The sequence below is a fragment of the Eimeria mitis genome, genomic scaffold (assembly GCF_000499745.2).
Source record: "Eimeria mitis Houghton genomic scaffold, Emh_scaff660, whole genome shotgun sequence".
Classification (NCBI taxonomy): domain Eukaryota; phylum Apicomplexa; class Conoidasida; order Eucoccidiorida; family Eimeriidae; genus Eimeria; species Eimeria mitis.
In genome coordinates, this window is record NW_013574739.1 from 1429 (window position 1) to 16325 (window position 14897).

Sequence of the window (14897 nt, forward strand, 5' to 3'; positions counted from 1 at the left end):
ATGCTGTTTGCAAGATGATAGGAATGTTGCTGGTGTAGAATAGCTTAATGGGGTAGTTGCCTTGCTGGCCGCGCACACGCTGGTACTTGACGGCGAGATCGACACGGAAACCTTGGAAATAAATAACAATCAAAAACACCAAAATTGTAGCCAGCAAAGATGTAATGTTCGGTGCATTCGAACGATAGAAAGCTTCCTTCAGTGCCACCATGTTGGTGCTCTTCGTAAACAGGCAGTGGAAGAGAGCGACCAATGCACCCTCAAACTCGGTACCCTTTCCCGTCTTTATCGTCGTAGGACTGAACGCCTAAAACACACAAACACATGCACAAACAACAGCAACAATAAACTCACCCAAAAAGTGCATGCATACAGCCTACCACTGACAATCTGCAAACACACCACATGTACAAACAACGGTCCAACACGAGACCAGAAAGACATTTCGTCGTCCCCCCCCTGCTACCGAAACGAAAACAAACAAACAAACAGACGAATATGCATATGGTGTACACCAATTACTCAATGCAAAGCTGCGTTGACGCTAACGGAGGCAGAGAGAAGAGAAATGAAGTACCTTCCACACGATTGTTTCGCAGATGTTTGTCGCAATGAAGAGAGAAATACCACTGCCCAGCCCATAGCCTTTCTGCAGAAGTTCGTCCAAGATGATGACAACAACTCCGGCGAAAAACAGCTGAAGAATAATCAGCAATGCGCTGCCTGTACACACCAAGCAAGAAGCAGCACCCTGACACCTACGTGCGGAACACAACACATCTAATTATTTCAAGTGCTCGTATTGCCTTCTCAGCCCACAAAAGTCACACCGCCGCGAAACATGAAATAGTTCTGTACAGGTTGCGTGTGCAGCCTGAAAAGAGCTGTTTCATATGTAGCGGCGGTAGTTGCACTGACATCCTCTCACTAGTTCATGTATGTATGCTTACACATACGTATTTTATGCACGTATATGTGCAACCACGATCAGCTGCTCTACGCCGGAATTACTGATTCACTTCTTTCATCTAGAAGCACGAAGAGATAGATGATGCACATACTGCTTTCTACTACGGTCTACAGAATGAGTTAAACCATGAACAAGCGAGCAGGCAGTAGAAAGCCCGCCGGTGTACATATCGCCGTCATTTTCGCTGCAACTTAAAAGGTTATAATCACATTTTAGCAAGTATTGTTGTTCTTTTTACGTGATTATTGTGCAAGAAGAAGTAATTAGAAATAAGAATTAATTACCTGCCCCGATTTCAGATATCGGCCCATACATGCCACTGATGACGTACGCCACCGCCTCCCCAATGGTGATGAGCAGCGCCAGCACTGCGCACACGAAAACGGAGCAAACAAGTGAAAACAACTCTGTAAATATAATCATGCAAACTGGTAACGAGCAGCACATGCAACAAACAACAGAAAACAGATGCAGAAACAAACAGCAACAGTGATTCAAGAGGCTTCGATGATACGCTTCGTAATCCGCACAGAAACCACAAAGGCGAAGGCAAATGCATATAGAATGCAAGGATAGACGAAGAAAACATAATCAGCATGACAGATCCACGGAAATATGCACAAATAACAATGAAGGAGGACACAGTAGCAGCACACCGAACAACGGATTGTATGTATTAGGTGGGGCGGTTATTTGCTTTCTGTATTGNGACACAGTAGCAGCACACCGAACAACGGATTGTATGTATTAGGTGGGGCGGTTATTTGCTTTCTGTATTGCCTGTAGCTCACGTTTCTGGGCTCCTTGGAAGAGGGCTCTGTCTTCTTTGAGACTTTGATCAACTTGAATGATCTTGGACCCGGCGAGCAGCTGCATCACCATTCCACTCGTGACGATTGGTGAAATACCCAACTCCATGAGCGTTCCCCTGTTGGATGCCAAGATGACGCGCATCCAGTAGAAGGGATCAGCGCTGCGGCTGGTGCGGATACCATAAAGAGGAATTTGGCAGCAAACCAAAAACACCGCCAAAGAAATCAGAGTCCACAGCACCTTCTCCCGGAATGGAACACGACGCTCTGGAGCATGCACCTCAGGCAAGATGCACATCGCTGGCTTCACCAACGAAAGAAAACGAACTGCAAACGAACAAACAAACATACAGGCACAACTCAGGGGTAAGCATGAAGTAACAATAACTGCACACAGCAAACTAAGAAGCAGCAGAATAGGGAGGGGGGGTGAAATAACAATCCCCCCAACTGGGAAGTAGTATACACAACATAAACAGCCTCTAATCGAGGAAAAACACTATACGGATGGATGCTCAAAGAAGATGGATCAATGCAGCTCCTGACGATGGTCGATGTAGAGCGTTCTTAGCATGCAGGATACGGGAAACGATATACCACTACACCGAATGGAAACGCCTCTAATAACCACAACCAAACGCACACATTTCCAACGCCATTAGCTCCAAGCAGCGTCAGAGACATNAAGAGCCTCAGCAACACTGGCAACGCATATGATTAAAAACGAAAAACAAACAATCGATCAAATGAATGGAAAATGCAACGATCGGCTGCGCGGTAGCGCTGCCGTCGGCAGCGGCGATGGTTTGCGCAGGCGGGGGGAGCGAGAAGCGGCAAATGATTTTGGATGCATATGTAGAGCAGCAGTTTAGTGAAACTAGATTTAATATTCCACTGTGAAAGGAGAGAAAGAGAAGAATGTGACTCGTTCAAGCCGAAGCAAAGCAGCTGAGGGCTCAGGACCGCCGCGGCGTTCGCATTCAACTCGGGTTTGCCCATGACGGGATGAACTTCACTTACTGCCTTTCGCCATTTTCGCTTCTTCTGAAACAGAACGTGCAGAAAATCACAACAAACAGAGGGCAAAGCACCGCGGCCAATCTCCCCGCGGGCTACCCTGTTGAACAGGAATCGCCGCGGCGATGTAACACCGCACAGAAAGAATGATCTGAAGGTTAAGAAAAGGTATTTTATTCCCCTCTTAAAGAGACATTTGTTTAATCTTCTTTCCGCGCGGACATACGCCCCAGAGAGACAACAAGACGACGGGGGGCGGAGGCGGCTGCCGCTGTTGCTGCGGTTATTAGCAGCCGCCGCCGCTCATGCAGAAACGCGCTGCCAGTCTGTCTAGAGCTCACATTCCTTCCAAGTTTTCGAGACAGTTAGTCTATCTTCAGTTTATATATAAATGATTCAAAAGACAAAACGCAATCCGCAGATACAAGCGGCAAAATTCCACCAAGTTGCCCCTGCAGGCGGCTGCTGCTCAGATATGTACGCTCTGAGCTCAGAGGTGAGTGGGTGGGTAGCCCCCATCAACCCCGGTGTTGAACTAACGCCTCTTCTTTTTGCTTGAATAGGCATCTGAAATCCTTTATTTTTAATTCCGTCTCAGCGGTTGCCTTTTGGAGTTTGCGGGTCTGCGCTGCACCAACGCCGGGCAGCGCGGCGAGATCGAAACCAGAGAAACGTGTTTCTCGTGCAGAGAGGAACTAGAAGCGTACGAATTTCTCGTTTTAATTTCTGACTGAAAATAAAGAAATAATAACGGGGAACACAGGAACGACAGATATGCACGAGGACATATACGTCGGCCAACGTCGTTTGTGCTTTTAGCGGCGGGTGGCTCCAGGCGTTGTCTAGATGAATTCTCGGAGCCATATTTCTTTACTTTATTCACAGTTACATATCTAGGGTTGACGTTTCCATGCAAACATGAGGGCTAGCCGCTACTTCTACAGCTGCAACAGCCGAAACGCAGACTGACGATGTAACGGGAGTCCTGATTAGCTCAGGACTCTCATGAGCTGCAATAAGTGTCATTAAACACTTACCTGGCCTGCAGTGTCCACAAGTAGAAATACGTGTAGCACTTCAGGTAGACAATGCTGCGGAGAAGATTACTCAGAGGGCATGTCGTGCACAGGACAGAAGCTGTAGTGCCGCAGCGTAGCATGCAGCGAACGGACGAAATTTACTTTTAAGCGGCTAGGAATGCGTCATTAATTTACTTTCAAGCAGAAAGGAATGGTCTATACGTTGCATATATGTTGGTTTGTGAAGCTCACCCCCGGGCGTTGTCTCTGTCGTCTTTGCGTACAAGAGCTATCAATTGTGTCAAACGCAGTGTTTTCGAACCGGATTGGCTTCAACGGTCTCGCGTAAGTATATTAGCTGTTTCGCTGTAGATGGACGGAACCGTGTGCTCAGTATGCAGCGAATGTAGCTGCAACTGCACGTTCACCTGTATATGACGCCTCTCCGTTGTCGGCGCTTTGAAAATGTGTTGTTGCAGCGCTTTCATGTGCTATTCGCCCTTTAAAACATTAAATTTTGGTCCACCTGCAAGTTCATCTGTATATGGTGCTCCGCTGAGATAATTGCTTTTCACTTGAGGCGGCAATACAAAAGCGGAGGCGCTGAGTGCACATTATTTTCGGATTGATTGGTAAATTGTTTCGTGCTAAATTTTCGTTCTTGTAAACCATTTTTGGTTGAAACTGATTGGAGTATTAGTTGCATATAGAGTCACGGAAAAAGGAAATAATTCCAGAATGCGTTGCTCCGGCTGACGCCACTCGCAATGAAACCCAAACTCATCCTGCGTTGTTGAACAAGCAGAAGTGAAGATGCAGAGAAAAAGATCATTTAGACGGATTGAAGCGGTAATTTTAATCTTGAGACCACAGTAGTACATGTATCCGAGTTGAAATGATAATTCTAAAGCTGAGATGAGATTAGTACATTTATACAACTTTGAATGATACTTCTACATTGAGACCACAGCAACGCAGTTAGACTTGTTGAAGTGGCTATCTTAATTTTGGGGTGGCATAAATGCATTTATACGAGCTGAAGTAATAATTTTAATATTGAAATCACAGTAATGCATTTAGGGCAACTGAAGTGACAATTGTAACATTGAAACCATAGTAGTTCTCTGCACTGAGCCACTCTTACACTTTTGCCGAAATTAAACTCAGAGTGCAGGCAACAGATAAACATGAATTTCACGTCAACGTGAGAACTGGAAGCAACCATCCAAAGTCGCCTTTGAGGTGTCGTGGCCGCCTTTTCTTCCGTCTTCTACAGTGATGAAGAGACCGAAAGCAAGAAGAGAAGATACACCAAATGCTACTGCTACTACTTATTATTTGTTGCACGTTTTCAAACCGACATCAAATTTATCTTTACTTAGGGATTTCTGGGTTTTACCGCAAATTATAAACCCCTGTAAGTGCTGGGGAAGCGAAAAGCTTTTGTAGCGAGTTTACTGGCAGCTCAGCACTTGGATAGAAACAGTACGAAATAAATTAAAGAGCAAGTGAGTCAACTGGCACAGGAAACGCACAAACGGCATATAATCAAGCCACATGTCTTCGCACCAGGTGTGTGCAACAGCACAGATGCATTATATGGAAGACTTGTGCGGTTTGTCTGCCGGCTCAAGCAAGCAAATGACTGGAGAGGAAGATAGTAACGTACAACGGCTGCCGTTATCGCATTCACATGTAGAATCGTCATTCTTCTGTTGCAGTTCACTTTAAAAAACAAGGCTATACCGGCAGATAAACAGCCCTAAATGAACCACCCCTTGCCGGCTGAAGCAGAAGCATTCGAGTTGAGCTCCTGTGTGGACGCTGACAACCGCAGTTTGCGACGAAGCGAAATGTGCACTTCCACATAACTGAACTTGTACATATTCATCTTCAGCTAGAACAAAGAACGAGAAACGCGAATAACTTGCGTTAGGTGGGTCTAGAGAGGCCTTCAAATAAAGGCTGACGAGCCCCTTCGTCCCCTTCTTCCTTTCAGTTACACTGCAGGCGCTCAGGGCCCTTGTCAATCACTCGACTAAAAAAGAGTACCAAGACCACGTTGCAATTCTTCAAGTCACAGGACGCCCAGCTCGCTTTATATCTAAAGCAAGCGGAGCACATCCTGTTCAGATTCACTTCATTCAGCAAAAATGCGAATCAGACGAGAATATGGTAACGCTGCAAGTTTCGCATTAGAGGGAATCCAAGTTGTTCTTATGGAGCGCTATGAGGGAAATCCTGCTCACAGTTTGGGCGTTTCGAGTAGGTTTTAGCCCCAACCCCTGAAACCTAAATTAAAAGTGGAGAAGAACGGTGTTTCACGAGACGGCCAGCGGTTCAGTGTGTTTCCTAGCATAATGCACATCATGAAGAATAATAAATATCAATTAAACAGATAGCATGATAGACAGAATTTGGACATTCTGCACAGGGGAGTGCCTCTGTTGCCGGTAACCTCAGCATACACCCCAAAAAACGTTCCGGCCAGCTTTTGCGAAGTTTCGTGCGCAAGGTTCTCCTCAGCGTCTTCATTTTGCGTATCTAAAGAAAGGCATTATTCACCATTCAGAAATGTTTCTGACGGTTGCATTGTTTGGTGTTTGTTTTCTGCCATTCGCTGCATTCAGTTCAAAGCTGAACACAAGAGGAACCGCGCGTGCTCTGCACCCCTTCGCGGACGGTTAGTTTAAATATCCCCTTGTAGGGTCTCAAACGTTCATTACGCGCATCGTGAGCAGATGAAGAGCAGGCGAAAGCGGCGGAGAGAGAGGGAAGCACAGCAGGTACGTACAACAACACCAGCTGGGCTACAGGCAGCTATTTNAAGCGGCGGAGAGAGAGGGAAGCACAGCAGGTACGTACAACAACACCAGCTGGGCTACAGGCAGCTATTTTATTGCATGTTGTACTGTGCACGCAACCACTGGTATCTCAGCTCGCGCACGGAGGCCCCCCTACGACGTTCCAGACCTGGTAAACTGGTGTTAAAGTTGAATCGCTGTCTCATTCTAAGTGAAGAATTCACCTGAAATGCAGGACCCCGAAGACTCAGTCGTCGCGCACAGCCTCTATGACCCCCACCTCGAACCCCAGGAAGCAGATGGGGAACTTGAGGACCCGTCAATGCTCCCCTCAACCGGCGTTGGATACGAAATAGAAAAGCGTGACCAGATCAGAGAGGGTATGAGTACAAATACAGATGCATATACGCCTGTTTATGTTCACGTGTACCTATCTATATGTATACACGGACGCGTAGAGCCATATGTATATGCATGAATATGTATGCAGCGAAGTGTCACATGCACTCATACGTACATGCGCGTGCACGCTTAGCTTTATGTGAACCTTATATATGCGTTCACATATTGACTGTATATGGCTTCAGACGAGGCGGCTACAGGCGCAACGCAACACAAACACGTAAGGCGGTGTAGCGTCTTATTGGATTGGGTAGCAGTCATGATCTACGATGATTTAGAAGGGAAAGAAGGAAGGAGCAAGACTGAATACAGGTGCTTCTATTCTCTCTCTGTCTAAACCCTCATTTTAAGATGAATTGCGCGTGCTGTTCACCTGTTCAGTAATTGGCAGTTTCCCCCCTTCTTGAAGGAAGCAGCCACATGCAATCACCGCACCTGCAGCAGCAGCAGCAGCAGAAGCAGCAAAAACTGCAACAGCAAAAGCTAGCGGCGCCGCGACTAGTGCAGCAAGGTGAGCTGCAGTATGATCTCTGCATAAAACGTCAGCAGCAAAGACGAGACTGCAGACGAAGAGAGCTTCGCTGCTGACGACGACGAGTCCCAAGCAGAGGCAGATGCGGAGGTAATGTTGTTAAATTTGATGATGTTTAAAGTTTATATTTAAGGGCTTGCAAACGACAGGCGAATGAAGAAGAGGAACTCCAAAAAGAAGAGCAAGTTGATGAACAGGAGGAAGCGGAACACAGTACGGTCTCTGCTTGTCTTCTGCTCATTTTCTTTCGTTTCTTCTTTCTTTTGATTCTCATTGCTCTCTTAATAACTTTAATACGATATTCCAAAATAAAACAAATTTCACGGACCCCATTACACCGCAGATTTGGAACAGAAGCTTCAAGAGGCAGCCGGTGAGCTGTCGTCGTCTGCGGCGACCACACACGCCATCGCTTGGGTTGATCATTTGCCTTTCCCGTCGTTCCGTCTGTTTGAAAACACAAAAAAGATAAAGATAACTAACTAAGACCGCTAAACACTCATTCACGTTTTTCTGTGTACAGGAAAGGCTCAGCCACCGCCGCCGAAGCTGCCACCTGAAGAGGCGCGAAAGCTGCTCCTCTCTGTAAGGTTAATTAATCCCGTCTGAGGTTTCCAAATATGAAAGCACATGGAACTGTTTGCTTTCGGGGCAGTACGGAGCTGGGCTCGAGGACATTATAAATCAGATGTAAGCACGGGCAACGCTGCGTAAGAAATAGCAAAATGCCACCCCACGAACGCAATACAAACGCCTGTTCTACTAGACTAAACTAAACTATTAAACTAAACAATTAAACTAAAATACATGGAAGAAACCTTAACTCCACTTGTATTCCCATTTAACTGACTTGATTTCAGCATCAGCGCACATGCTGCTGTGCCCGACTTGCTAGGGACGAAGGCGCGGAAAGACCAAGCAGAGGGAAAGAGCCCCGTGAAGCCCCCCTTGTACTCAAAACCTCGAAATATAAAGCAGCCGACTGCAGCAAGCTCAGCAGCAACGGGTCCTGTCGCATCTTCCGCAGCAGCGGGAGCCCCAGGGCCCCTTGCAAGTTTGCCTGCAGGGGGATCTACGGCGCCCCCTGCAGGATCTTTTGGGGGTTAAGCCCCAGGCTCCCTTGCTTGTAGCTGATTGTGGGTGGATAGAACTACGCTCGGCGTAGGCGCGAATTAAGTAAACCCATCAACACAGATTGGCATTCGGATCCTTCCGTGTCAACTGTAAGACGTGAGAAGAGAAAGCAACTAACGTCATTTCCATTCAGTAAAACCACATCGCCGGCTCTAGGAGCTTAGTTCGGGCAGTATAGCGAGCTGTAGATCCTAGGTGACGACAGTCCTAAGCAGCAATAGAATCAGTGTAGCTAATTTAAGAGCTCTCCTAAAGCAGCCGGCCTCCCCATTCACCTCCAGGCGTTTTTTGCACAGCAGCCAGGGGGCATGCCGCTGGCGCGGAGAGGAGGTTGCGTCTCATGGGTCTCAGTACTTCTTGTTGCACTGGTTACTGCTAGGCGTACTCAGTTTTCGCACTTCCTTGGACAGCCTTCATCTGCCTCGATCCTAATAGAAGTAAATGTAGAACCTCCACGCAGACCATGCTGCACTTGATATGCTGGTGTATGGTTGTCTTTCAAATGAAACTGAAGAGCTGTATTTGCAATTACCATCTTCATTAGATGGGGTGCCACGACGACAGCGGCTATATATAAGCAAGAGTAACACTCTTGAAGAGCACACTCCGAGTGCGGAAACTTTTGGACCTGCACAGTAATGTAGTTTTATTCTGAGATCATCAAGGGAACAGGCTAAGGCAGCATTGGGAAAACTCCGACAAGGGAAGCTATCGATATATTGCTACTGTTGAAATTATGAATTATTGTCGAGGAAAGCCTCCACAGTGGACTCGGTACCTCTGTATCAATGCTTCACAATATGGTTGCCCCCCTGGGAAGGGACACCTCGTAAATCGCTAGACGGGGGGTTCTTGAGCATCGACGAGGAAAAACTCCACTTCCATCGGCCTAACTGAGAAGGGGGAAGGTGTTTCACCGGCGCATTGAACGTCAGCCTTGATTCCAATAAGCGGCACAGAGAGAACCGGCGACAGGTGGAGAAAATAGCACTCAGAAAGCAAAGAAAAAGAGCAGAGGGGCGCATTTGCTTCTTTTGCGGCGCACAATCTCATATAATTGGAGACTTCTCGCTCAGGGAAAAAGCTGTGGGGCTGATAAGAGACTTAAAAGTCATGGTTTTGAGGTTCACATACAGGGGAACTAACAAGAGTACCAGGGAACTGTCTTGTCTACCAAGCAACGTAAGACGCAGCTACAGGGCGGGAAGAGGTGATCTCCTCACCTGAACACCCTCCCTGAGTCAACTATGTGATTATCCAACGGTGTGTTAATGCGTAGGAAGTGCGTTTACACTCGTTGCAGGATGCGACATCGATCCGACATCTGAGGCTACCTACCTTTGTAATCGTTGGCGCTGTATCAGCAATTGCTGCAATATGGCCTCGCTGATGTCAGATATGTCGAGAGGATAGGCACAACTATCTGCCCAGAATGCTGGCTGTACTCAGAAATCGACAATTTTACCATGTTACAGAGATTTTACCCTGGCACAGTTCGCAACGAGATAATAGCAAGCATGCCTTGGGCGATTGAGTGAGGGTCCCGCCTGCTGCCTGCAGAAAACTTGACTGAGGTATATGTACTCATAATGGTGACAAAGCGCACATATCAGGGCTCACAACAGCATTACACGCCCTAGAGTAAGCGGACTGAAATCAGCTTTCCGACAAGAAAGAAGCGAAGAGACACCAATCCAGTGAAGCGGTGCTGCAGGAAACGACGGAGAAATACATGACGTATGTATTTGCCAACGTTGCGTCCCGTGTAACCAATGCGGTCACTCAAGAGCGCTGGCTGCAAGGGCCTTATCAGATACCGGAGATCGGCTCCAATAGTTTATGTACAACGTCACATAATTGGAGACTTCTCGATCAGGGAAAAAACTGCGGGGCTGTTAAGAGACTTAAATGTCATGGTTTTGAGGCAGATTTGGGCGCTGGAAGGACACCGTTAGCAACGTTCGAAACGGTCGAACTGATCTCACCTCGGCAAGCCGATGACTCGAAGAAGCACCACGTAACCGCCTGCTGTTCACACCGTCCCAAGGAAAGAGAGCGGAAACAACCAGCACGTGGGAAGTGGCTCTTCAAGGTCTGATAGGGAGTAGATGAGCGTCGGAACAATCTAGACGGCAGGTATTCCATTCCTAGTTAAAATATAAGGCATGTTGAACGTGGTGGGCTGCTGTTGGAGCGGAAGCTCCCGGCGCTGCTGCGTCTCGCGCGGCGGCTCGGGATGCTGCTGCTACGGCTGCTGCTGTTCACCTCGCATATGCCTGTCCTGGCGATGATACGAGAGGGAAATTGTTAGAAGGAGCCGTATATGTAGTCGATATCGAGTCGTGTAGATGGATGAGTGCAATCAACACGCCGGTTGCCGCATCTGACCCAAATGGGGAATCATGATGCGGCTTCCACGCCGCCGCCGCAACGGTGCTTCGGCACCGGCTGAAGGCGCTGGCACTCTCTGGCAGTCACTCGAAATGTAGAGCACGTGTAAAGTAATGGCAAATAAACAGGAATGGCCGAGCCTGCAGAGTGAAACTGCTCGTATGCAGGCCCGACCATGCAAGACACACAACCAGCTGTACCTTTACCTACTGGGGCTGGGCACCACCTTTGCTGGGGCTTTCCCTGGAGCCCCATTCGGCAGCGACACGGCGCGGCGGGAGAGGAGGCCCGGCCCGGACAGTGGCATGCATACACTAGGTGTAGGCGCAGCCTCATGCAGAGCGTTTACCTGAGCGATCCTCTGAAACCGACTCAGGATCACATGTCCCTGGCCACTTTAGTCAACCTCCATTTTGCTGAAGAGCACACTGAAGTTGGAAGAGACTTTGTCTACGAAAGAAATGGGCTTTATTTTGATATAAATAAATTGACAAAATAAATTTTATTTATTTTGCAGTTGTTCGTCTTTTCAGAGATGCTTGATAGCACCTTTGTGGGGATGGGGCCCGGGCTCGCTGCTGGCCCGATGAACCATGCTGTGCTACCAAGTATAACGCTTGTTCTCTGGCCTTTATCTAGGATAGAGGCGAGCCGCAATGTAGGTAAAGACTTAAAGCAAGAGTTTCCCCAAAGCAGCTGATCTCCTTCCCCTGGTCCTGGGCGTCCTGGGCGTTGAGCTCAGAGCCTGGATGTTGCGGGGAGGAGGCAGCCAGAGATGCGGTTGCAGCGCGCCCCACTGCGGCTGGCAGTACAAGCCAGCCCCACGCGTGCACGCAAGGAAGCTNGATGCGGTTGCAGCGCGCCCCACTGCGGCTGGCAGTACAAGCCAGCCCCACGCGTGCACGCAAGGAAGCTTCACCGAAGCTTCCTTTGCTGCATGATTTACCTCTGAATGTACTTGTAGAACGTTTGCAAGCGTTTACACAAAACGTACCAAAACCAAGTGAAAGCTTCTCCGCTAACTCATGCTACACTCCCCGCAACACCCAGGCCCTGAGCTCAACGCCCAGGACGCCTAGGGCCAGCGGAAGGAGGTCAGCTGCTTTTGGGAAACTCTTGCTTTAAGTCCTTACCTACATTGCGGCTCGCCTCTGTCCTAGATAAAGGCCAGAGAACAAGCGTTATAGTCAGTGGCAGACTCACAGCAACAGCCTAACACCCAGCCCCAAGCCGGTGCCGGCTGGCGAGCTCACTGATCCTATTATGCCTCTTTTCTATCTAAAAGTGTCCCAATCCCTGAGATATTCTATAGCATTTATTCCTTTTCATGATACTAGGCCTCTAGAGGCCGCACAAGAGGTCCATTGTAGTGCCTATGCACTACAGGTGATCTGCGGTGTTTTCCCCTAGATGTGGCGCTCCCTGTCCTTCGCGCGTGTGGAAGGAGTGCGTTAGCTGCCTTTACCCGTTGAAAAAAACGATTAAACTGCATTTTTAAATTAATTAAATGTAAAGGCGGGTTGAATTGCGTTAATTTGGGGCTGGAGGACCGCGCGGCAGCCTTCCTAGGGCTCGTAGGGCTGCAGCACGGTGTAGTTCGATTCGCTCTCCCCCGCGCTGCCGGTGCATGAAATGGGTCTGGGGTCGCTGATTGTGCGTTTTGAGGCGTTGTGAAGGCAAAAAGAGGAGGACTATTGATTGAATTGACGAACTCCAGCTCCAAAACAGAAGAAAATGCCAGCTGTATGTTCATCACGCTGCTGTCTTCACCCCACTCCGCTACCGCTGCTGTCTGTATCCGGGTGTTACCTCTTATAAGGCACTCATTTTCGTGTTTTTTTCGATCGTCTTTTGCATTTCACAACCCGTTTTACCTCGGCTTGTCTCCTGAAAGGCGGGAAGAAGGCGGGCCAGCGTACTATGGCCCACGCAGTGAAGGTGCTGCTGCAGCTGTGGGGGCTGCTGGTGTTGTGCTGCTTAGTCGGGCGTGAATCGAAGGCTTTTTTTGCTCAACTTCTTTGCATTTTTCTCACTTGTGCTTTTAAGAGTTAGCTTAAGACAAATGCAGTAATAGAACGTTGCCCGTTTCCTGTATTGCGCGGTTTTGCAGCTCCCAGCGGACGATGCCCGGCCGCCGCTCCAAGGCCAGGAACAAGAGAAAGTATGTCTTAACACACCGCAAACAACTCGAGTTTGGCTCCCAGTTTGTCTTTCCTCGCTATTTGTTGATCTCTTAATGCGGGGAATGCTAGCAGCGTCGCCGCTGGGTGCCGTGGGCCGCCGTAGCCCAGGGTTTCTTGGGAATTTCAGTGTTATATAGCTGCGCAGTTGGCNTGGATTTTGCCTTTTGTTTTCTGGAAACCGGATTAGGAGCAAGCAGACTGGCGGTTGCTGTGCTGCTGTTGTTGCTGCAGCAACCGGAGGCCCCTGCCACCGGATGCAGCGTGTACGTGGGCAACCTGGCTTGGGGTGTCCGTTCGGCGGAGCTGCAGGAGCACATGAGTCAGGCGGGTGAGGTTGTGCGCGCGGACGTCTTCGAGGATTACCAGGGCAGAAGCAAAGGTTGCGGAATCGTCGTATATAAAAATGAAGAAGCAGCTCAAAGGGCCATCAAGGAACTCACTGACACCATGCTGCTGGGTAAATGCTTAACCTTCGCCGTAGTTTCTGTTGTATTTTGCAGTGTGTCTGCCCTAAGTCCGCTCGTTTGCGGCATCACTGCTGTCTCCTGTGTGTATACTGGCGAGCTGCAGTAGCCAGGGCATTCAGTATTTCTTTTGTTTGCTGATTTGCCTCCCTGCAGAACGCCCCATATTCGTCCGAGAAGACCGCGAGGAGGGAGGAGGCAGCGGCGGCAAGTTCTCTGGAGGCCGGGGGTAAGGTTTTTTTAGATCTGGGGTGTACAGACACCCGAAGCGGTGTTCGAATGCACTTAATGAAGCAGCTGGCGTGCGCCTCCCTTTCCAGGCGNGTACAGACACCCGAAGCGGTGTTCGAATGCACTTAATGAAGCAGCTGGCGTGCGCCTCCCTTTCCAGGCGTATCCTCCCCGGCTATCGCAGTACAGCAGCAGGCACAGGATTTGCTCAATTTGCTGCTGCTGCTGCAGTATTTGCGTATTGTCTGCGCGGGTTGCCCGTGTACACAGATATATTCACCTGTAGATGCACACCTCGTGCGGACACACTTATATCCATACAGATACGAACATACACTTGCGTATGTGTTTCTGTATGCATACCACTACGAATAATATATATATGTACATATATATACACGCGTGTATAATGCATGCCTAGGTTCTTTTATTTGACGCGTGTGTGTATAGACGTGGGCGTGGCCGTGGAGGCTTCTCTGGGGGCCGCGGCGGCTACCAAGGAGGCCAAGGCGGGGGCTACCAGGGTAACAATCAACAGGGAACTTCCGGCAGCAGCTACCAGGGGGGCAGCGGCGGGGGAACTGGAGGGCGTCAGGTGTTCGTGTCGAATCTGCCATGGAAGACATCTTGGCACGATCTCAAAGACCTGTTCAGGGAATGCGGTGAAGTCATCCGGTGAGTTTTTCCTCCTCGTGCATGTATGCATACATATATATATACATATTTTTTATACAATATGCGGGGTTCGGCGGTTTGGGGGCACAGCAGATCTGGCTAGTATAGCACCATAGGTCGTGCCCCAGCATGGCGGACGGTGTGTGATGATAATACGTCTGCGTGGAGTAGTAGCAAACATGATTTGAGTGGCCTGTGGACGTTTGAATTGCATACTTGGAAAATATCTGAGGAGTGGTTTGGAACCGGGGTGTACGTGGTCT

At 48.8% G+C, this 14897-nt stretch overlaps 3 protein-coding genes across 3 annotated transcripts in view; 2 read left to right on the forward strand and 1 right to left on the reverse strand.

The window, feature by feature from the left end:
• EMH_0019030 overlaps positions 1–2080 on the reverse strand; it is a gene marked incomplete at both ends in the record, with an annotated part of 3053 nt that extends 973 nt beyond the window's left edge. Inside the window, 4 exons of the mRNA XM_013501273.1 lie at positions 1–307; positions 578–723; positions 1255–1338; positions 1762–2080. Of these exons, the coding sequence (XP_013356727.1) occupies positions 1–307; positions 578–723; positions 1255–1338; positions 1762–2080 (856 nt within the window). The remainder of the gene's footprint in view (positions 308–577; positions 724–1254; positions 1339–1761) is intronic.
• Positions 2081–6851: 4771 nt separating this feature from the next.
• EMH_0019040 (uncharacterized protein) lies at positions 6852–8663 on the forward strand (the record flags this gene model as incomplete). The annotated part of the gene is made up of 6 exons (XM_013501274.1): positions 6852–7002; positions 7210–7336; positions 7571–7646; positions 7706–7769; positions 8080–8146; positions 8417–8663. The coding sequence occupies 6 exons, from the start codon at positions 6852–6854 to the stop codon at positions 8661–8663; spliced, it is 732 nt and encodes a 243-aa protein (XP_013356728.1).
• Positions 8664–13001: 4338 nt separating this feature from the next.
• Positions 13002–14638, forward strand: EMH_0019050 (Gbp1p protein, putative; the record flags this gene model as incomplete). The annotated part of the gene is made up of 5 exons (XM_013501275.1): positions 13002–13019; positions 13192–13242; positions 13496–13643; positions 13885–13957; positions 14410–14638. The coding sequence occupies 5 exons, from the start codon at positions 13002–13004 to the stop codon at positions 14636–14638; spliced, it is 519 nt and encodes a 172-aa protein (XP_013356729.1).
• Positions 14639–14897: the final 259 nt, after the last annotated feature.